This window comes from Necator americanus, chromosome II (assembly GCF_031761385.1).
Source record: "Necator americanus strain Aroian chromosome II, whole genome shotgun sequence".
NCBI classification, from domain to species: Eukaryota; Metazoa; Nematoda; class Chromadorea; order Rhabditida; family Ancylostomatidae; genus Necator; species Necator americanus.
Window position 1 is genome coordinate 5,855,622 of NC_087372.1, and position 24,393 is coordinate 5,880,014.

General features: G+C 36.3%; 2 protein-coding genes across 2 annotated transcripts; one reads left to right on the forward strand and one right to left on the reverse strand.

Moving 5' to 3' along the window:
• Positions 1 to 618: 618 nt before the first annotated feature.
• RB195_016971 (uncharacterized protein) lies at positions 619 to 5,690 on the reverse strand (the record flags this gene model as incomplete). Its single annotated transcript, XM_064183745.1, has 8 exons — positions 619 to 745; positions 1,396 to 1,461; positions 2,328 to 2,449; positions 2,527 to 2,654; positions 2,763 to 2,829; positions 3,556 to 3,691; positions 5,396 to 5,550; positions 5,622 to 5,690. The coding sequence occupies 8 exons, from the start codon at positions 5,688 to 5,690 to the stop codon at positions 619 to 621; spliced, it is 870 nt and encodes a 289-aa protein (XP_064039626.1).
• A 10,896-nt stretch (positions 5,691 to 16,586) lies between these two features.
• On the forward strand, positions 16,587 to 21,632 carry RB195_016972 (uncharacterized protein; the record flags this gene model as incomplete). Its single annotated transcript, XM_064183746.1, has 3 exons — positions 16,587 to 16,629; positions 16,736 to 16,881; positions 21,567 to 21,632. 3 exons carry the CDS (start codon positions 16,587 to 16,589, stop codon positions 21,630 to 21,632), a joined length of 255 nt encoding a protein of 84 aa, XP_064039627.1.
• Between the last annotated feature and the right edge of the window lie 2,761 nt (positions 21,633 to 24,393).

Consider the following 24,393-nt stretch of genomic DNA (forward strand, 5'->3'; position numbering starts at 1 on the left):
CAAGAGTGCATAGGGAGGAAGAAATTATCAAGTAGAAGAATTTATAAACTGCTAAACTCCAAAGTTTAAATGATTTATTAATAATCATTTTAATAAAATTTAATCCATTTTTTTTAATATATCCAGTTCCTACATATACTGATACATTATTTTTACATATATATATATATATATATATATATATATATATATATATATATATATATATATATAACGTAATATTGGATGTTTCTTCCTTTTTCAAGAGTTCTCTACAGCCGAATTTTTTTTTTTTTTTGTAAATCCCAATAACTCGTTGAGCTCATCGTGAAGTCGATATCTCAGAGACTATTCTGGAATTTCCCAGAAAAATAAAGAAAAATCGTGGACTAGCCATAAAAAAATTACTGTTAATACAAAAATACAACATTTTACAAGTGTGTAAGTCTTCATAAAATTTTATTAGAAAAACCGATCAACATATAATCAATCAAAATATAACGAAAACAAAATTTGAGATAAAACCTGAGAAATATATGTATGTATATGTTAACATGCACTTCAAATGCGATAAGATAATGCGTTCAAATGAGTATCACGGGAACAGGTATGCATTTTTTCTTTCTTTCATTTTTTCTTTCAGGATGATGCTTCTGGAGTCAATAACGGCACTTGTTTTGGTTCGATAAGGAATCCTGTTCGATAACCGAATTCTGGGAAACATCGTCGCATTACACTATCCCATTCGGCTCTTTTGATATCATTACTGAAATTTGTGCGGCAGATTAGTAAAAATGAGGATTAAAACCTCGCAAATGTGAGGGAAATTGTTGTACCGTTGATTGAAATTTCGAAAATAAACATGTCGGAGTCTTCATAGGGGCAAGTTTAAATTTTTTTTCTTCAATTTTTTCCCTCTGATTAATTTGTAACTTATTAAATTACAGTTATAAAGTTAAGTTGATAGTTAATATTACTTATTATTTTTATTATTATTATTATTACTATTATTATTTTTAGTAGATATTTCATCTGGAGTCACGAGTCGAAAATTCCCTAAAATAAAGTGCTATCTTTAAATAGACTTGTTAAATAGTTTAAATTCTTAGATTTTTTCTGATTAATTTGCAACTTATTAAATATTTCACCTGAAGTCACAATAAAAATTCACCCGGAATGAAAAAAATCCGCAAAAGCTACCTTCACCTGCACTTAGCCACAAAAATATTCCCCTGGCAGTGAACAATTAGAGAAATTGGGCTCAAACGTCAACCAGTTACGTAACTTCCTTCACCGAAAACCAGCTTCCCCCTAGCTTCTTCTTAAAATTTTTTTCTCCTTCAAAAAAAAAGCCCAACTTGATCCATACCACTTTCAAAGTCATTAAAAGTCCTGAAGAAGTGAAGCGACACGTACCTAATGTCAACTGGATCCATGTCCTCACCGTGTGTAAGGATACAGTGCTTTCGCATGCCTGGCTTCCTGGAACAATCAGTTGTACTGCAGGAGATTGAGGAAAAGGAAAAGAGAGGAAAAGAAAACAAAACGAGAGATGATTAGAATGGTAGCAGAACAAGTAACTACAAGAAAAACTGGGAGGAAGAAGAAAAGAAAGAATAAGAAAAAAGACCAAAAAAAAACAAAAAAAAACTTCACGATGGTAGAAAAAAACAATGATTACGAAGAAATCAAGGCGAGCTCATCACCAAGCAAGGATCTAATCCTTAAAACTACAACTATTGGTAGGTGGTCATATGCTTTAACGAAAAAATCGTATTCTGCTGAAGTGACACCATGTGTCATCATCGGAGAGAACATAAAATGTTTTTCTTAGATTTTTCTCTCCTTCTTTTTCTTGAAGCACTTTTTTTAGGGCTACAAAATAGGGCTTTTTAGGGATTTAAATAGAAATAGGGATTTTTAGGACTAGCACACTTGTTTTACAAAACTAATTATTTTTATCCCTTTTCTAGATTTTTTAAGTAGCAAATTTCTGCAAAACAATGATTTTTTTTTACATGCAATCCAAGCATTTTCACAGCACACCACACGTTTTTTTGTTCTGAGGGCACAAGAAAAAATAATACTTCACTAAAAAAGGACAAATAAATAAATGAAAATAAAAAGAGGAACAGCTAACGCATGAGTCTACCTAATTACCATCAGCATTACTGTAAAATAACTTAGGGAGCACTTTCAGCACTTTCTGTTAGGATAAAAAGTAATTCAAGAAAGATTTTTTTTTTGAAAAAATTAAAATGAGTCAAGCTTTAATCATTGTTGACCCTTAAGGCTTAACCAAGACTATGAACAAATTTTCAACGAGTAGAGGTAAATAAAAAACTAACCGATAATCCTGAAAATCGCATGATCGACATTTATACGGTCGGAATGAGGAATGCATAGCCATTACATGCATCTGAAGATTCCATCTACCACCACGTGGTGCCTTCACTCGGGTCCCACATATCTGAACGTGAAACTAATGGTGAGTCGGGTGATCATACCGAGAAAAAAGAAAAAAAACTATTAAAAAAACCCCCGTACCTGACAGGTGTGATAGTCCTTGTTCGGATCACCGTTTGTGGCTCGAGATCGTTTTGCGGATGGTGGTGAGGTTTCTCGTGGTGGACTACTAACAAGACAATGCGCTTGAGCGAGGAGATCTAAGTGAGCTGAAGGAAAAAAAAAACACTCGGGAGTATCCTTGAAAATAAATTTTCTCACTTCCGTAGGAAACGGCTTAGGTGTGACCACCCATGAATGTAGATCAAATCACTTACATTGACTGGTTGAAGGGTCAAAATTGAAGTTGAACGCGTGTTCTTCGTTGTCCGCGAAGGATTCATCCTGAAAAAGTTTACTGAAGGAAATCAACTAAACTTTCGATCACATATTATCCGAAGTAGAGAAAATTAAAGGAAGAGAGGAAAAGACGGCATAAGACCCTGGTGAAATAAATCCTGGAATTGAGGAAATATTTGAGAAAGATTTTCTCTTTCGTTAGAAGAAATAAACTCTTAACTATGTGTTTTTTAAAAAACAATGAAAAGAGCAAAAATAAATTAAAAATAGGAAAAAGATGAAATATTTACTGATCTCACGAAAACCTCCAGAGAAAAAAAATTAAAAGGTAAAAGTTAAAGAATTCTCAGTGTATTTTTTTTCTTGTTGCAATTTTTTTTAGCTTTTCAAGTGCAGATACATATGTAATAAATAATATGAATATAATAGTAGGTTGAAATATAATAATAATATTATAACAGTATTATAAAATATTAAATAGCAATAAATAATAGTATATTAAAAGTCACTACCACAGAAAATTTGCTAATGTTGGGAAATTTGGAAGAATTTTCTAAAGATCACTGCAAAAGACAAAAGTCTCCTAACCTATGACAAACATGCTTGGATTCAAACTTCTCAAGGACATTCATTGTCTCGAAAAGGTGAAAGTTGTAGCCTGGTGTGAAAAATCACAGATCATTAGAAACCGAAGGAAATTTACACATTTACATTCGTAGGACTATTATTACTTATATCCATTTTTTTTTCCGGAAAACACTAAATACCAACCATTTCTTCCTTAACTCCAACGTTAATTATTTCAGGATTTGAGCATGCAAGGATTTCGAATAGATCATTTTCCTCCTTAGAATCATCTGATGCATTTCCACGTAGTAGAACTTTCGGCTTCGTAGAGAGAATATCCCTAAAATAAATAAAAAGTACGTTAATAAATAAATACGCAAAAAATCATATTTTTTTATTGTTTTAACACTGTTCTATTTAAATAAAGTAAAATTTTTGTACAAAGCACTGCACATTGTTGGGAAGCTTATTTTATACTTTTTCAAAACATAAATAAACAATAAATGAATAAATAATTCAATAAATAAATATATTCACAAAATTTAATTCAATCCATATTTTTTTTCTAAAATATAATAGCAATCCCTGGTAATCCCAATCCTATAATATAATATAATATATTATATAATTATCGAAAAAAATGGGTGGTGATCCGAATTCGAAGTGTTAGCACCCTTTTTTATATGAATAGAATAAAGAAATAAATAAATTTTCGATAAATAGTTGCATTTAAAATTCCAGTTCTACGTTCAAGTTGAACAATATACGAATTTTCGTACGAAATCCTAGAAACCACATTGCGATTGGCGATGAAAGATGTACGAACGAATAAGAAGAGTCCTCTTAAAGGACAAAGCATACATGGAACAAGTTTGTTTTAGTGCTTGTCTAAGGCTAGTGGCAGGTTTCGTGCGTGCGTGTCTGTGTATGTGTATGATTTTCTGATGTGCGATGCAACACGTCAGGATAAGAAAGGACCGGAGTCCTTACTCAATGGAATAATATTATTCTGTAAGAAAAAAAAATCCAAAGAGAACTGTTGCAGAAGTTGTTCTTTTTTCCATTCAAAAATGACCCATTTCAAATCGCGGTTCTTAATTGCTTGGCGTTAATTACGCGAAGTTTTATTGTGGCATGTTTTCTGAAAATCGTATGGTCTTTGAAGTGATCACGTAACGATTCACGTCCTAAACAAAGACAGTAGAACTCGTGCCAAATCACAAGGAGTCCGTCAAGGGCATCTGGGTGGAGTCAACCGTTTCGGACCGCACGACTCAAGTGCGAGTGGGGCGAATGGGAATAATTGCGGTCGTTCCAGCCTCTCGTCCTGCCATTTCTCCAGAATAAGCTCCGATTGAAGCGAATATTTATTTCAAGCAGGATAAAAAGATTAGGGGAAGGATCACAGGACCTAATACACAAGTAGGTACAATCTCCAGGATACAGTCCTTCTGGTGGTACTTCCGGGTAGGAGGATCTTAAAGCATGCGCTATCAAGGTTACGGCTCTATACCCTTTTCTAGACCTCTTCTCAAGAAAAGCTCCATTTCTAGCGATTATTTTCTTTTGCTCGAGAATTTTTACAAAATAAGAGGAAACTATGGTAGAAGTATTTGTTTTTCATTAAGAAGAAAAGACAGAGGTTACATCAACGACGCAAAAAAAAAGACGTCGACCTTGAAAAGAACCACCAGAATCCAACACAAACATATGGATAGCTGCCGCACATCCAAAAATGGTGACAGATGTGCCCCAGCGATTAGAGGTGAGGAGGTGCAAGTACCACGAGAGAATTGGTATAGTCGTACCGGACGTTTTTTTAATGACAGTCGTTACGGACTTTCCAAAGTACCGTAATTCCCACACGCCAGCTGGAAATTGTAATAGTTTTTACTCAAAACTACTTTAGTACTGCTACACTTTAAGAAGAAAATTTGAGGACTCGACTGAATTTTCTTCAATTCCCGCATATTCCAGTACTTTTATGGCTTATTTTGGTTCCACAATTTTAAGAAAGAAGTCCATCTGAAATCGTTTAACTCACCTCAACGAACTTTTCTCCATGCTGAAGCCCGGTTCTGAACTGGACGGCGTGGACGGCTCTGTGATGACTGGCATCTGTGGTTGTTGTCGTAACGCGAGCGCAGGATGCTTACTGAGGTCATCCAAGAGCATAAGCCGTGCGAAACCACGTTCCAGCTGAAATTTTCACCATATACATTGGAAAAGACGAAAAACAAAATAGGAGGATTATATCAGGTAGAGCTTACCATTAACTGAACCAATTCCACGGCTGCATTGTTGTCGTCAACTTCGACCACCAAGAATTTGGCGGCCATACTGAAAGTGAGATTTGAAGTTAGTGGTAGTAGGTAGATTGAGGATGTATACGGACGTGCAGGTACGTGCGGGGCGTGTGTGAGTGTGTGAGAAAACGGGTAACGTAATGAATGAGACAGCCGAGGACGACGTAGGCAGCAGCAGCAGCAGCAGCAGTAGTAGTCCTTGGCTTTGCTTGGCTTGGCTTGGCTAGGCTGCTGCTACTGCTGGCCCACTTGAATGGATCGTTAGGTGGGCTGAAGGTCGATCAATACGAATCAAGACTGGCCCAGAACGGGTCACACACAGTTCTGCCTGCAGTGTGACCTCCAAAAACGAGGACGAAAAAGCGGCTGGAAGCAATTCTGACAGAAATCCGAGCAAAGAGCTGTCGTCGGAGGAGGGAAGAAAAAACAAAAAAAAAACATAAGTACTGTAGAAATGGAGAAGTTCAGAAGAGGAATACAGAAGAACATCTTCTCAGGTGAGGATCTTCCGGAAAAAGACCACGATTTGCACATCAAATTGTACAGTAAGCTAGTGGAATTTTGAAAAAGCGACATAATGGAAGACATTTTCCCGGGAGAACGAAATATTTCCATGACAAAATTAAGGCATCAAATAATACTAAGAAGACAGAAAAAAAAGAAAAATAGCTCAGATGTAATGCTCCTTTTCCATGACGACCTTTTGGAATGACCAGTTCTTGTGCAACGGTAAAAGGAATTTGCTGGGAACTGCAGATAGCAGAGAATCAAACCCATTACCCATCAAATACTCTCTATCTCTAGGATTCTTTCCCACGGTTCTCGTGTATAGTAAGAATTATCGCTTCGGGACCTAGGGGTGTGTTCAACGATTGCATAATTGTAAGGGAATTACAAAAATAGGCGACTTTTTCTCTTAAAATAAGAAAAAAAAACATGGAAATGTCCAAACACATCTTAGCAAATGAGGAATTCGAGGAGAATTCGTTATATAACACTATGTTTAGTGCGCTGCTGCTCCTCATTCCTGGATTGAAACTTTAGGGATCTTCATCAATCCGATTACCTTAACAATCGTCCGCAAAACACCTACGCCCATATTTAGCGAAGGCGAAAGTAAACCAATGTCCTTGCTAAGAAGCGTCAACTAGGCGCTTAACAAATGGACGGTAAAAGATGCAAAAAAGCTGGGAATCCCGGAAAAACTCCAAAAATCTCCGGGGAAAAACCCACTGAAACCGATGATACAGGTGCGTGTAGGTGTAGGTGAAAGACAGAGGTGTTGATGTGCGGCGGACTCCCTAACTGGGGCACCGAGGCGGGTATAAGTGGGACGACGGTGTCGGTCGGGCTGGGGCCGCGGCCACCAGAACCTGCAAGGAACAAGACTTGACGGCACTCCGCCGCTTCTCTCACAGCCCCACACCGCGGGACGGCCACGTACTGCGCGCGCACGCACGCGGTGTCATTAGAAACCCGTCATCATCTCGGGCCGCGAGGCAGTAGCACCATTTCGGGGAAGGGGGGAGGACAGGTGGGTGGGGGACCGGTGAGGGACAGACTGGAGACGATGAAAAAAGGATGATCTGGACAGGTGCAGTTCTTTTTCTCGGATCTCGGATTTTTCTTCTCGGATCCATCAATTCTGTTTGTTTCTCAAGCGTCACTTTTTTTTCGGTTATTTTCGGAAAAAAAAACGGGAGAGCGCTGCAAAATCCCTTCACCTAACCGAGAGCCAGTACTCTGGATGCGAGCTGCTAACGGTGATAACCCATGAATTCATGGAAGCAATACTCAATCAGGACAAAAGCAACAATTCCACGCGTGATCTAAGGAAAACTGATGAAATTTTACTTAGGTAATATATCAAATCGCAGTTAAAACTCATAATAGGATTTTTAAAGATCAGATTGGAACAAAAACCACAAAATTCATTTTTTAGTATCGCCTTATCGTCACCTCAAACATAAATATCCTCTCTGGAACTTTAGCAAATTTCAGCATTTCTCCCTTGTATCCGAGGCAAAGTGCCCGAAAAATCCCAGCAACCAACTCAAGTGCTCAGTGTTCCTGATTAAATCCGTAACCTGATTACCCCAGAAAACTGCGGAAATCAGTGGTCAAAAGTTAATTGAATTAAATCATTGTTAAACATTAACTGCTCAAATCCCTTGAGGCGATTTGTAGGAAAAAAAATGACTTAACTACAATTAGTTGGATTTTAGAAGAGCCTAGTGGAGAGGAGAAAATTCCATCCGAAACTTTTCCATGTACTTAAAAGTCGATAGCTTCTTAGCGGCTACATGTTCCTTTTAATAGTTTCGGAGAAATCGGGAAAAACTGGTCTTCCACCACCATCACCACCGTTTCCAAATTGTATAAAAGATTTTTAGCAAAGAAAAAAATTCATCACGACTAATAGAATTTTTTGAATGCCGGAATTACAACGTAAAATATTTTAAGAAATTAGTGGTAGCACTTATTCTTGTTGAGACTCAAGAACAAGAAAAATAGGAATAAAAAAATAAGGAAAAATAGGAAAAGAAGGGAAAGTGAAGAAGAAAAAAGTGAAGAAAAAGAAGAAAAAAAGCAGCTTTAAGTGATCTCAAGTGGTCAAGTGGATACCGTTTTGTAGTTTCCTTTTTTCCTTCTAATTTCGATGCCATCACAAACAGAAAAAATCTTCACAGATCTCATTTTTTTCCATTTCGTCTCTTTTTTTTCGTTCTGGACATACGTGTGTGTACTTCAGTCGATCCAGGATTTATCTCTCGTCTTGATCACGTGAATTTCAATCAGATCATCTGACACGTATGTGTTCGTTTGGAAACGAAGAACTACACAGTCGTAGAGTGGTTTTCGAGCACTACTTTGGAATTTCAGTCAGTTTCTTTCTTTTTTCGCTTATCATTTGTGTTCTCCGATCAAAAATGTTTTTAAAACCTCATTTTTAGAGACAAATATTTAATTTGCTTAAAAAAATAAACTAAAAACCTCTCACCAAACATTAAAAAAACATTACTTCGTCGAATCGAGTAGTTTACGAAGTGTACTTTTAGCTTATTTCCAGGAGAATTGTTAAATTATGAAAATTTTTCTATTAAATTATTTAAATTTTTTAGATTAATTTATTATTAAAAATAATATAATAATAACAACATAATAATGCGACTTCTACTAGCGCAAATATTTTGTCAGCAAAAAAAAGGCGCTTGTTAAGGCAACCACAGTTTTTCTTCTGGACACCCTTCGCCTTTCTGATGTTTAATTTCAGCAAAAAAAAAACAACAAAAATAAATAGTTCCATAATTAAAAGTACGTGGCTAAGAACAGCAAAGGATTAACATTTGAAACAAAATAAAAACAATATAAAATAAAATATGAAACAAAATAATAACACAATATAAAACATGATATGAAATAAAATAATTGAGATTATGTACCATGCTTGGTTTACTCAAAATTTGACATTACCTTAATCAATTTTACGGGAATATTTCAGAAAAAAAGAGAGTTTTAGACGACAAAATTCAAAATTCTATACAAAATACAAAAATACGTTAGGCAATAAAGCTATTGATTCCTAGAGAACTGGCTAGAATTTTCAAATATCAGCCGTGGTTCTTCTGTTTTTTCTTCAAGGTAATGTAAGAAATCCATAAATATGTCAAATGACAAAGGCGTTCTTTAAGAAAATCCATGGATAGATTTGAGTTATTTCAGCTGCTTCGTTACGGGCTGAAGACTATGTATGACCTTGGCAGAAAATGGTTGAAAAGAAAATTTATCGAGAAAAGAGGAAAACTGAAGCATTACGAATGGATCGAGGTCATAGCACTCGATACGGACTACACAAGGAATAGATAAGACGCTAATAATTAAAATAATAACTACAAACCATTCCTAAATGATAAAAATAGACATCATTCCGTATTATATTCTTATGTAGTTTTATTTTCTTCTATAGTTATATTTTATATTTACAATTATTATTATTTTATAGTTTTTCTACGTAGTTATATTTTTGATATCTCTCACCTAGAAAAAAACTTCTCTCGAGACACCTGTATTCAAATTTAAAGGCTTAAATTATGAAATTAAGGTAAATAGCTTAATTCAAATCAATCTAATCAATCGATTAATAATAAATAAATCGACTAAAATTCAACCAATTTCAGACCAGAAGATTGGAGTTCTCTACGACAATGCCCAAATTTTACTGCAGATTTGTCTCCTTTGTAGTTCTAGGACAGGTGCACACTCTCTATGATCGAAAAAAAATGTCCAGAAAATTTTCAAAAATTTTTACGTCACTTTAAGCGATCAAATAAACAGAAAATATACTATTTATTGTTTAATATACAAAAATATAAATATTTAACAAGAGGTTTCAACAATAAAAAGGGTAGAGTGCACAACGTTTTATCAATCCCCCATGGAATAGAGCACTGAGATGGCTGGATTCTATAGATATTTTGCTGTTGAACGACTTTAGCAAATAAAATACTAATGAAATAAGCGCGGAAAAAAAGGAGACGTTCTGGATACCACCTTAGTACATGGATTCGAGCTGCCCCCCACCTTGCTAACTGCATGTCCTCCTTTTCTTTCTTCGTCCAGCAGCAGAGAACGTCTTGCTTGCTTGCTGCGTTCACAATGCCCTAATTTTACTGCAGATTTGTCTCGTTAGTTCTAGCGCAGGCGCCTTCTATGATCGGAAAAAAATTATCCCAAAAATTTCCGAAATTTTTTATTGAGTCTTTAGTATTCATTTATTCTTCGTAACCTATGCCCTAGATAAACTATTACATGTATTTTTACCATGATGACTTGAGAAGAAATAAATAGGTAAATAAATAAATAAGTAAATTATAAACATAGGAACAAGCAATATATAATTCTACAAATATGCTCACTTTTAGACTCGGTATAATTGCAAAATTGCTACTCTTCCTCAATTCAAGCAAAGTTTCCCCGCTCTTTCCTAGTTAGCTCGAGGAAAAAAAGTCCTATAATCCTCCTCCATACATACCTGTAAGTTCCAAAATGTTACTGTTTCTTATCCGTCAAAATGGCACTAATTTAAAGAGTTTCTACCTCCAAAATTATAAGAAAAAGATAGTCAAACATTACAAGGACAAAAATGTCAAAAACATGTACATTTTTGTGCAAAAAAAAACCGAAAACGTTTGAAGTTGGTGTAATTCGCAATGACTGATGCAAAAGATGATTTTATTTCATGATAGGCGGAATAAAAGTGCATAGAAATAAATATTGACATGGCATACTTGTCGTCTCGAACTGTCATGTAATATTTAGAATTTTTAGGAAGTGAAGAGAAATGTACGGTAGTCATTTTCGAACTATTGCGCTGCTTCGCTACATCAGTATCATTGAGATCATTTTGTAAGTTGACGTAAAATTATATCCAGAGTAAGTGCTAAAAATCTGCTGCAAATATGGATTATTTTTATTATTACATTTTTATTTATAGCAAATATTCTTTTGAATAATGGAGCTTATAAAAAAAGCTAGGTTTAAAACTTTGGAAACGTATTGTTTTAGAAAGAAAAATATAATATAACAAAGTTATGTAATGCACGGATCTCACCGAGTTGGGAATAAGTCTGGAAATCTACTCTGATAAGCTACAGGAACTCATCAAACTCGGATCGGAACTTATGAGGTTAGCTCATGGTTTTTAATGCCGCCTGTGAGTCGGGCGGAAAGGATGAGACAATGTGCGCTCGTGTTTCCGATAGGCATTGATCGTTTTTGATTGTGGGCGGCGGGGAATTCGCGCGGGCAGGCGCCGAAGAAAATCCCACCCGCCCACCACAATCAACACCCCATCAGAAATTAAATGCTCTCTCAGTTCCGGCCGCATCCTCGTCGCCATCGCCGTCAACGATGTCCGGCCGTAGCATTAGCCTATTAACCGTTTTTTTTACTCCATACCTATTCTTCTATACCTAATCTACATACTATTTTTTTTACTATTCTATTTATTTTATTTTATTTTTGTTATTTTTTTTACTATTGTTTTTTATATTTTATTTTTTGAGAATCCTTTTTCTCTACAGACGAAATAGCCTTCAGTTGTATAATTTGAACTGATGGCCTGCACCTGATATCGGCCCAGATTAGCATAAAATCTCATGTTGACGCGGCTGTGATGTACATAATTACTGTTAATTACTGACTAACATCATTCCTGGAGCGAATTCCCTCCAGCGACGATAAGACGATTACAGTAAGCATTTGATTCGTTGATGGGATAGCTGGATAACAATTAACATACTTTTTACTATTACTATTGTCGTCTAATAATAGTATTATTACTATCATTATATAATTTTTAATTTCATTAATTTTATTTTTTATCTAATTAATTTAATTTGATGCTATCATTATATTATTTTTATTACACAGGTTTTTATTTTACATATTATTTTATTTGTGAATTGCTATCACACAACATAATAACAATATATTTATTAGATTATGACTACTTAATTATAATATTATTATTATTATATTAAAGTACATTACATTATTATCTCGTTTCGGCTATAAAGAGGATAGCATCTAAACGGAAAATTTTTGAAACTATTTAACTAGTTACTTTCAACTATATTATTTACTTTTCAACAATTAATGAACTAATTAAGTGGAACAACGCAATTAATGAACTAATTTAGTGCATAAATGCAAAGAACTATTCAAGAAAAAAATGTTCGAGAAGGTTCAAAGGACTAATTTCAAAAAAAAAAAAAACTTCGTGAAGAAACTAAACGTGAAGAAAAATGGCTTCAACGTGCACAGATCCTGTATTTATGTGATAGAAATTTGCGTAGAAAAGGACAGGATGCTCATAATCCATAAATCCTATGAATTTATATGTATTTAGGTTCATTTATTCAGTAAAAAAAACAGTCAAAAATCGAAAACGGGTTGAGGGATTGATCGAAAAAGTTCACTGCCAGACAATTCAGCTCACGATCTTCTCATTTATCACCACAGAAAAAAGGGTTAGAAAGGCCTCATTGATTATATCCAGGAAAATCGTTCATCAAATCTCACCTCTGCTGGTGTTCGGAATCGCTGAGTGATTTATTGATGATCGAAATGATAAAAGTAGCTGCAGACTTAAGAATCACCCCGGAAAGACTGCAATTTTCAAAAATAGAAGGAAAAATCCGACTAAGTACGTAAAAAGAAATATATACATATGTACAAATATATACATATGTATATATTTCTTCCGTAAATCAAAATTAGAATAAGGATAAAAATAAGAAAATAAGTAGTCCTTATATAAATTTTGCTCTTTCAATTTTTTCGTTCTTGTTGTTCGAAGGTTTTCCACACGAGAGCGTTCCTATATACACATACAATCGATTGTTCAAATATTTTCGTACAGTTCATATGTCTTCGTCCCCGGGCAGGGACTGAAAAGGAGAGAGACCGAGGGTGTGTGCGCGCGGGTGCGCGTTGCGGTCACCAAGTTGAACGCTTCCATTTCCTACCGTAAACAAAGATCACCTATTCATAGTAGAAATAAGGAATACCCCGGAAAAAATGTATGAACAAGAAATATGCTAAACTTCGATGCAAGGAGATCTACCAAAATAACTCTCTTTGCAAGATTCCTTTTCAAAAATGCAAAGATAAAACAAATACAGATAAAATAGATAATAAAAATAAAAATACATAATAAAATAACTACATGACGAAAATGAAAATATGATGTGAACAAATATGTGTGTTTGGTAAACATTGATTGCTGAAACATTCAGCAATCAATGTTTACCAAACATGCGTTATTCAACCCTTGTTCTTCGTTCCAGAACTCTTAATGTAGAAAATTTTTTAAAAAAATGACAAAATGAAAAAATAGAAGTAGAAGCCAACCACTAACCAACTAGCTAATCTCACGTGGAAAACTATGATTTATCTCTTGCATACTGTAAGTATTATCGTCTGGTGCATAGAAAAAAATTCCGATTTTTTCCATGAAAAAAATTCCCGAAGGACATGAAATATGTAGGTGGTTATCAAAACCTTGGTTTTGATCTCTTGGACTTTGATCTTTGTTCGCCTTAAAAATACTTCAGTGTTAAAATAAATAACATAAATAAATATGATGGTGTACAAGAATATAATCCTAAAAAATACAACCAAAAATATTGAAGAGTTTCAAAAACTTCTTCGAAAATGTATTAAATTTTTTAATTTTTTAAAAGTTTCTCTAGAAAATTTTACTTTTTAGAAGTAATCCATCTTTGATTTTCTGAAAATAAAATTGATTTTTCTTTCTTTTTCGTATGTTCCGAACGTTTGTATGACTGTTATCTGTACAAGATGGTTGAGAAAAAAGAAATTGTCCAGTAAATCGCTGAAAAACTCCTTCACACACTTAATAACAGTTTTTTTTCCCGAAAACGGTAAGAACATTGCATTCCGAAAGGAATCGTTTTGAGATCAAAGGCATGTAAATGCAAGTATCACGTACAGATGTAATATTGACATAACAAATGTCAATGACAGGTGACATATTGTGAAGATCCTGACAGGACTAGGATTAGGACTAACATATGAATGACATAGTCACGTGATCCATTGGAAAATTCATAGAGTCCTCTCCGAGCTTCCATTCCATAAAGATGAAATTTACCTCTCGTTTCGTCTTTATGCCAACGGGAGCGCGAAACACTCGAACGGGGCAGCCGGGTAGATTAGATTCGTTCGTTTGAGATGAGAAAGAGATTTTGCAGAGAGAAAGAGAAAGAGAGAGAAGAGGAAGAAAAAGAAGAGTATGGATTCAAAGTGTGGTGGGGACCGCTGGAAAAGGATGATGTGACAGAGTTGACTGACTGGCCGAAAACTGCCGGATGACTCAACTTCTCGGCCGATGGCAGACGAACAGGAGCGAAAAAAAAATTCGAGAGCGCCTAAGTTTCTTACGTAAACATCGGCTCCATTTACATAATAATCGAAGAAGGGCCGGGAGAAAAAAAGCTCGACTATGGGGGAATCACTGGTCGTTACTATAAAATATAACGTGTAACAGTATAATATAATAATACATATAATAATCATAATATACAGTAATGATATATTATATAATATATAATACAAAACAGCAATAATAAAAATATAACAATCATGTGTACCCGTACAAACGTTAACTGCTGCTCAACCACTGGTAAAAATCCTCATTTTTAAAATAGTCGGAGCTGTCACAAATTAGAAGATGATAAAAAGAAAAGGAAATTTCAGGATGAAACTCAATAATAAATAAAGTAAAACTCAATAATAAATAAATACTTACTAAATAATGAAACCTCTTTAACCTCGTGTGCGTATATTAATCTTTTAATAGTTAACGGAAAGAAATTTTTGAGTCCGGAAGAACTTTTGGAAGCGGCAAAAAACTTTCAATAATACAGTGGAAAATACCGGTGAAGTTTTTTTTTTCATTTATAGACAACGTGGATTCATCCCAGAGTTCATTGTTTAGTTATTTCTTTAGATAATTTCATCGTAAGTGTCTCCTAAAAACAGTTTAGGCTTAAATATTCCATATTTACATGCTTGTTTTCTTAGAGAAAATAAACAGCGAACCAGCAAGTAAAGGAAGGTAAACAAAAAAAAAAGTTGATTATGCTGAAGAGCATAAAAGATTTTTTCAATTTCCTATTCCTATGATCTAAAAATTTGAACACTAATCGATCGCAGATTCCCAAGAGCACAAATCAATGATCTATCATGAGTGAGAAACGAAAAGTGTGAAGAAACAGAAACATGATTGAACGAGTTTATCTCGTCCTATCGATTTTCTCGATCGTTTCATTTTTTTTTCAAACAATGAAAATTTACTTGTTAATCCCAAAATATCTGTTCTAGTACAACCAAAAATCGCAGTGAAACCTCATTTGCAAGAAATGATCCACGTTCAAAATTCCTTTGAATTAAAACTTCAGATGATTTTTGTTTATTGTTTTTGTTTGTCAATACTTTAGATGAATTTTGTTAATATAGGAAAATAAAGAATTCTGTTAGATTCTTGACGCGAAAAAGTCAACGACATCTGAATAGGGTCATGATCTCCAATAAACTCAACTGCTCCGGCTCACTTCTCCAGTCATCGACCGCTCTTGATCAGCAGAAAACTAGTCTCCACTAAGAAATTATCCTTCCTGAATCGTCCAGAGAGAAAAAAAAAGACAGAATGGAAAATTCTCGAAAGTGATCAATTCTCCAGCGAAAAAAAAGTCAGTCAAGAAAGGAAGCTGTATGGAACTGAACTGAAGTGTGGATCAATCAAAACATGAAGATGATAAGATTGTTTGAAATGTTTCGCACTTTTTAGGAGATGCACAGACAAAGAAAACGTTCGGGAAACGAAAGCAAATGGAAAAGTACAGGAACAACCGAAAAAGTGCAAGAAAACAGTTAAAAATAAGTGTTCGAGGTGACATTCGGCGGAAAAAAAAGGACACGAGCTATGAGTAATGTTGTTTAAGAAAGAAAATCATCGGAATAATTCACAAGTCCAATCCTGTTTCCTTAACAATGTTATTTTACCGTAATAGAATTCCAGTTGGGATCGAGGAAACTACGAAGAAAGAGCGTAACTGGAAAAATGTTGAGATTCCAAGAGAAGTCCCATAATTCACATAAAACAATTCTGGATTACAAGTAGATTAGAGGAAAACCTCACAATTAGAGGAGAGTATGCCAGGACAGGGTGGTCAGGCAGTCAGGCAGGCAGTCAGGCAGGCAAGGGGCAATCATCAGGCAGGGCACGACGTGAAGGACCTGCGGTGGCGGGCCCCGCCGCGATCGATGGTACTGGGGGGGTCGGTGGTGAGTTGGACGGAGCGAGAGATACGGTCCTGCAAGGCAGTGCGTGCGGAGACGCAGATGTACGAAGGACGACCGGCCGAGGATCGACGAGACCGCAACGGTGTAGAGTGTAGTACTTGGCGGGAGAGCGCAGGCGTTCAATGGAACGTGCAGGTACTTCATCAGCAGCCGAGCTGAGCTGAGCTGAGCTGCTGCTGCTGCTGCAGCTCCTACTACTACTACTGCTACTCCTTCTCCTCCTCCTCCTCCTGCTACTACTCCGGCTGCTGCTCCTACACTTCTACAACATCACCCAACCGTCCTTGTCATCTCTCCGAACTGGTTCTTCAGGGACGTCGGCGCTACGCTCAACGTTTGTCGTGACCTCTTCGATTGTGTGTGTCCGTGTGTGTGTGTGTGTGTGTGTGTGTGTGTATGTGGGGTAACATCGAATCGATTCTGTAGATCACAATTTTTGACAGAGCGGAGAAAAAAGTGAATTAATTTGCCTAGTTGATAATCTACAACAAAACACTTCTTCTGTAGATTTATCCACAATTTGCGGACGAAACACATCGCATCCTTCAAAAATTTTAGGAGAAACTCTTTGAATTATTTTTATTATCACTACTATTATTAATATATTTATTATGGGACGTCTTTACGTTCAAAAAGAGCTTTAAAAAATAATTTATTCCAAGTACAAGTACTCTAAATTTTTAACTCTTTAAATTATATTATTATTGCTATTTAAAGCGCTAGAAGTGTTGTGTCATCCTCAAAATTTCCAACCCTAAGCCCATCCAAGTAGTTATCGAGCCACCATCGTTAGTTGTAATCAACGTTTTTGGATAAATATCATGATAAACAATTCCTCTTCGCAAAGTGATTCCGAGAGGTGACCGAAGAGTTATCCTGGAACTACTGTTATTCCCGTAGATCATAACCATTGATCCGATTTTTTTAGATTCTGCGAAAGTGCGAATTAGTCGAAACGATAACGTTGGTGCGAGTAAAATCCATTCAGATTTTCCCTGTACGTAGCTCAGAAAAAGAAAAAGAAAAGATGTACATGTTTTGTTCTACATTTCTTTATATATTTAGAGTAAATTATTCTTTAAAGTTCTTTTTGAACGTAAAGACGTCTCATAATAGATAATAATAAAAATAGAAATAATAATAATAGTAATAATAATAATTCTTATAATGTATATTTTCGTGTCATCTACAAATTCTGTTCATCCACAACTTCTTTTCCTCAGATGCAGCTAAAACTAGCTATTCTGTATTTATTTATTTATTTATCTGTTTATTTCTCATTACATTGATCACATTGATAACAGAAATCGAACGTTTTCGACTGTATTCAAAATCAATTGTTGTGTTTATGTTCTCCATTTATTTTGTATTTACTTATTCATTTGTTTATTTCTTATTATTACATTTATTTATTGTAATTCTTCATTCTGGATTCACACAATGCGCACCATAACGATAGAAAGACCAGAAACTAAGAAATCCGCCAAAAATGAGGAAAAAGAAATAGAAATTAGATTATCATGGAAGTGTGCAAACAGTCTAATGATGATTTCCGGAAGTTAAAAGACGTCCACTAAACTACTGTGTTCCTCGTTGATGTTCCTTGTTATTTCTTAAAAAAAAAAACACAAAATAAGTATATTCAACGATTCCTTTCATTCCTGTTGAGAATAAATTGAAGTCCTTTAAGTCACAAAGCATTTTTCATGCAGTGTTGTTTATTATTTCTGGAAAAATTAAAATCTCCGGTAGGGAGTGGTTCATGCGTCATCCTGTAGATGTCAACATTTTAAGACAACAGAAATTCTGCTGCTCATCCTAGGACATAAGGGTTCAACTGATTCAATTCTGCTTTCAGTTGAAATTGTATTTTTTTTCACCTTCATAAATTTTAAATGTGGAAAGCAATTTAAAGTAGGTATAGTCAGGTCACAACAATATGACGCTCGGTGCAGTTCCGTAAGCGGTTGCGTTCGAAGCGGAGCGGAGGAGCGTAGCGGTTCGGATCAGGGAGAGGATCCTTCTTAGCCACTATTCGTCGCTGTAATTCGAAAAGGTCCCACCTTGATCCTCTACCACTATGGTCTTCAAGCACATCCGCCCACGCAAGAGTTTTTTGCACAGAGTTTCATCCCCCTTTTGACGCGACTATGTCTACTTTAAAGTGATTGAAAGCTTGTATTATTTATTCATTTGGCATTTATTTATTTTTATTTTTTATTTTATTATTTTTTCATTTATTTATTTTTATTTTTATTTTTATATTCATGTATTCATTTGGCACCTGGCTTATATTATTTATTTATTTATTTATTTATTTACATACACGAATGGTGCACCAAAAAGAAAAAAGAAAAGAAAATACATTTGTCTATGTCAGAATTTTTAAGAAAAAGTTTGCAAACTTATTCTTAGTAGAGCCTGGGGCAATCCTTTTGTGGCGGATGACACAACATATGTAAATTTCGTTCTCCTTTTCCAGAAAGTGAAGTGTTAAATGTTAACGCAAAGGAAAGAACTGGATCCCAATTGTTAGCTTTTATGTTTGTGAGCATAATCTACAGTTAATTTTTTAATTTTTCATTCTTTTTAATTCTAATTTTTTCCGTTTGCTATCTAACAAATGTAGTACAATCCATCAATGACAATTAAATGTGCTGAATTAGAAACCTTACACACTGATAACGGTGTGACGGCGCCTGATATACTTTTTACCTCGTGGAAACTCTCTGGTTGAGTACTATTGCCAAAAATATGTACGAGACTGATTGTCACGCACTTGCTGTCGTCCTGCTTCCTACTGAATGGAGTCAGGCTTTGAGCGTAAGCTCTGTGTACGTGCAAGTTATATAAATTGCATAGTTATATGAAGGAAATTATTCGGATATTACAAAAAGGTGTTATTATCCAGTACACCGCTGAAATCCACTAGAAATAGGTCGAAATCCTCAAAGGAGAGTGGAAGCTTTGGTTACAACACTCCGTTACGTTACGCTGAACTGTTAGATATTGTTGAGCTGAGGTACACGGATCACAAGGTATCGATAAGCAGTAGAGGCGAGACGCCAAGTCTCCCAGGATATGGAACAGTGACGAATGACGGATGGATTCTATGCTAGGTTCCGCTGCAGATCCAGATTTTTTGGAGAAGAGTTGTATTTAAAGGCATCACCCCACGAATCTGAGAATGGTATGGATTTCCGGTGGAGTATTCGTATATGGGGTCGTAGGTTATTGGGAAAAGGGTGATTCAGTCCATTTCTTCCTAATTTCTTCCTAAAAAACAGCTCGGAAGATGTGGCGCCTGCACAAGGCTGGCGCGCTCCAATCGAATTCCCTGTAGAAAATAGTGCGTCAAAACGCCAGAAGCCGTATCTTCCAGGCCGTTTTGCACGGCAATTAGGAAGAAATGGACGGAATCATCCCCTCTCCATAATCTGCTATCCCGTATAAGAATACTCCACCTGAAATCCGTACCACCTCAGATTCGTGGGGTGATGCCTTTAACTGCAATTCGTAATCGTTGAGGTTTTAGAACGTGTATTGGCCTATAAAACGACTTGTAGAGGCCAGCAGATGATCAAGTCAGTCCTGTTTTTTTTTGTGAAAAAAATGTTGGTAGCCCACTATTGTCTACTGGCCTATCTATTTTCCCTAAAAAAGATTCAATCCCATTTATTTTCTTTAACACGTTGACGACAATGTCGCTCAATGATGCTCGACAGCCAGTCTGTCTTGTGGGACTACGTCGCTCAATGTTATTGACAGCAATGACAGCATATTAATTAAGTCAAAATATGAGCAATTGTTTTGTTTTCTGTTCAAATAAAGTTAAAGGGGCGGGTGTAGTGTAGCGGTTAAAGGTTCCGCTTCCTACACGATCGATCGGAGGTTCGAATCCGCCCTAGTGCTCACCAAGCCTTTCATCCCTCCGGTGTCGATAAATTGGTACCACACTTGCTTGGGAGGATAAAAACACTGACATGACACTTCGGCTAGCCTCCGCAAGTCTCTGTATAGGCCAGTTACACGTTCGTGAACCTCAAATGATTCTGAATTGAAATTTAACGTGGGGGCGCATCCCAAGCGGATTGATTTATCCTAGGCACTTTACCCTTTATTTCCGGATGCAAGAGGACTCCTAATAAGACGACAGTCGACGTCATCAATTGTTGCGATACCCGTACGAATTATGATGTTGCGGTCCAGTTTCATATTTTCGATAGACATGGAAAAATTTCTCCCAAAAATTCTGGAATAATTCAAGTAAAGTTCAAGTAATAACCCAAGAGGAGTTGATTGATGCCAGAAACTTTATCCTTTATCCTTTATCTGTTCAAATAATCAGTTTAGATTCAGAACTAGCTTATGTTGGCATCGACCAACTATCTATTGACAAACAACTTTTATTTATATTGATTTTATTTTTCACCAACAATTACAAAGAATTACCAACAACATTTATTACAACGATCAACAATTATGAGTTGTTTGGAAACAATCTAAACAGGAAAATTTGTTGCACTCATGCACTCACTGCATTTTGCCTTAGTCCTCTTAGCCAGGTTCCGCGAACTCGACCTGCCTAAAGTTGCAGAGATCGAGCTGCAACACTCAGAGCAAAACCGTTCGTCCTTAGCCTTTGCATTTGGATCGGACGCCAGCTTCCGCTTGCGAGATCTTGAACTGTGCTGATCGAGATGTTGTTGAAGTTCTTGTACAGCAATTCGTCAACACTAAAAGTTCTTTGTGACGTAAACACCGAGGAGGTGAATTTCTTTCTGAATTTGCAGAAATCAGAAAAATCTCTCCTTTAAGTTCTTATCTCTACGAATATCCTGAGCAATTTATTCACTACCAACTTTGAGTTATACACTAAAATGTTCCAAAATGATGAATGGTGGAAAACGAGACAAATTTGAAATTATTATTTTGTTAAATTCTGACAATCCAACAATTTGTTGTGTTATAAATCAGTTTGGCGTATCAAAAATTCTCAAGCGTATGGAAGAATCTCAGAAGTTTTGCGGCGAAAAAGAAGTGGACCAAGTGCTCTGCTTCATTCGAACTGGGGAATTGCCGTAAAGCTGTGAGTGTGACTGGGTCCCACGCGATCGATATTAGACGGACGCTGCAGGAAGACCGACGTTCCGTTGGTCCGTCGTCCGACGTCTTCATCGATCACTTTCGAAGAGAACTTTGTTGCTCTTCATTGGCTCCCATGCGAATAGAGAAAACAATTGGAGAATCCTGCATTCAAAATTAGGACTAGTGGAGAAATTTCTAATCTCCGATCGATCAATTCGAACCACGAGATGATCGAAGTGATAGTGATCGAAGTGATAGTGATTAAGATATCGTTATTTATCAAGCTGTATTGATTATCATGGGGTGTGATGGTAGTTCAGGAAGAGGTACTTCGAAGGCGGTCGCACAAACGTGCAACTCTCTCACTGAGCCATGACGGAGATAAGCGTAGAAGATGTGAGTATTATTTTTTTATGTTTATTTATTTATTTTTCGGAGCTCACAACAATCCGACTGTCAGTATTCAACTTCACATGTGTTTTTTTTTACAGAAAGGAGAATATATGACGCCATTCTTAATATTCTTTGCAGTTGGCTTTCTTTATGGCCTCATCCTAGCCTACATGCATATACGATGTGTCATGTAAGACAAGTTCTAGTTCTTCTTATTTCAAATTCAAAAATAAATGTAGCGAATCCATGCCAAAAAGAATTTCGAGGCTTACCTTACCGTTTTGTTAAAAAAAAATATATCCAAAATCTAAGAAAAAATTCAGGAAAGATGTCATGTAGTGTACAGGAGAAGAAACAAAAAAGAGCAGACAGCAACATTTGAGACTGGGCGTGGCGTTCCATGTTGAGTTAGGTGACCGCGACGCGTCCACTGCAATTCATTCGCATGTCTGTTCCTCTGTCTCAACCATTAGCCACTTTAACACGTTGATTAATTTGCTGGGTACGGTAAAGGAGTTGTTCCCTCTGTGTGTGCGGTTTTTCCCATTGTTTCTCCCAACACGACCGAAATTTCGCTTTCGTTCCGATAGAAATGAATTCGTACGATAACGGTATAATTCTTGTATCATTCATCCAAGTGGTTACGGTACCTTCAGTCTTCGGTCGTCGATATTCTCAGCGGTTGCAAAGTGGAAAAGTAAAAGATGAGTGTTTGGGAACGAATTGAGGATAAAACTCCTAGAAACCTGTTCCTGCTCAGGAAAAGCTGAACCTTTTTACCCAAAGGACTAAGTTTGTCCCCGAACAAAGATGGATTGCTCTAACAAAGATCCTCTTTTCCATAAATGACGCAATGACAGATGACAAACAATGAGAATTCGAGGTGTAACAAACGTTCCACACACCTGTCCAGCTGTAACTGGTCTCGAATAAAACATTCATTACTTGTGTTAAGAATTATTGAATATTTTTATTAAAAGGATGGAAAATATGTAATCGGCCTAATAAAAGTCTGAAATGTTACAGTTCCATGACAAAAGATCGTCTGTCACACATCCCCAAAGCGAAGAAGGTCAAAGTAAAGAAGAAGAAGAAGAGAAAATAACTGTAGATCTTTTTCTTCGAATAAATGATTTTGTGTTGAACAAATAAGCGAAATGTGCACATTGTTACAAAATCTCGATGAGTTTTTCAATACGCTCCAGTTTTTCCAAAATCATATTCTTGCCGAAATTCTAACTAAATTTTCAATCTCCTGTACGAATGTGTTCTAGAACCTATTGTGATCCAAATAACGTTTAAAATCATCACCCCAGGCAATGTTATGGAAAAAGATGGTGCGCATTTCTCATGCATCCTCAAAGAAAAACGTCACAAACTGTAAGATCGGGAGACGTTAGGGGCCACCTTAAAGGCATCACTCTACGAATCTGAGGTGGTATGGATTTCAGGTGGAGTATTCGTATAAGGGGTGGTAGATTATGGGGAGGAGGGTGATTCCGTTCATTTCCTAATTGCCGGAGAAAACGGGCCGGAAAATACTGTTTAGAGCGTTCCGGCGCACTATTTTCTACAAGGAGTTCGATTGGAACGGGCCAGCCCTGTGCGGCGCCACATCTTTCGGGCCGTTCTTTACGGCAATTAGGAAAAAATGGAAATAATCTACTATACCGTATACGAGTACTCCACCTGAAATCCGCATTATATCGGATTCGTGGTATGCTGCCCTTAACCTTTAGTGATTAGCAACGTCGATGGGCCCGGAGAGTCGCTGGGTCCCTCTACGCGCGAAACTCAGCAAAATTTCGTAAAACCTACTAAACCTTCTGTAAAAGTCTCGGGTTTTTTCTCGTCTATCGGCAGCGAGGATAAAGCGGAACATCCTAATCCTAATGTTGGTACAACCATGTTGTCTCACCTTCGGTTAGAGATGTTCACAATTATTCGTAATTAGCTTTTTTACGTTGTAATCAAAGCGGATTCATTCATCATAGGGCGGAATGTTGCTATTGCGATGATTTACAGCGCTTCAGGTGGAGCTGATGTGAATTCTGATCTAGGTTCATGATAAGTCTTATGTCACCTACATACGTAATGTGTGTTGTTTCAACGTTGTGGGCTTCTTCATATTCTTACCTGCTCTCTTATATTCGTCTCTGCACAGCAATGAAATATCTTTGTGGGTTATGCAATAAATGTTAGCGTTGGAATCTTTTAAACAAGTCCTGCTGACTCTGCAAGAGAATTCGGAAGTTCGAATCTGCCCTAATGTTAACCAACCCTTTCCTTACTCCGGAATCCTTCGGAGATGAATTGCCAGACCTGTCTGGAGGACGACGTGTCTGGGGATAAAAGCACTGACTTG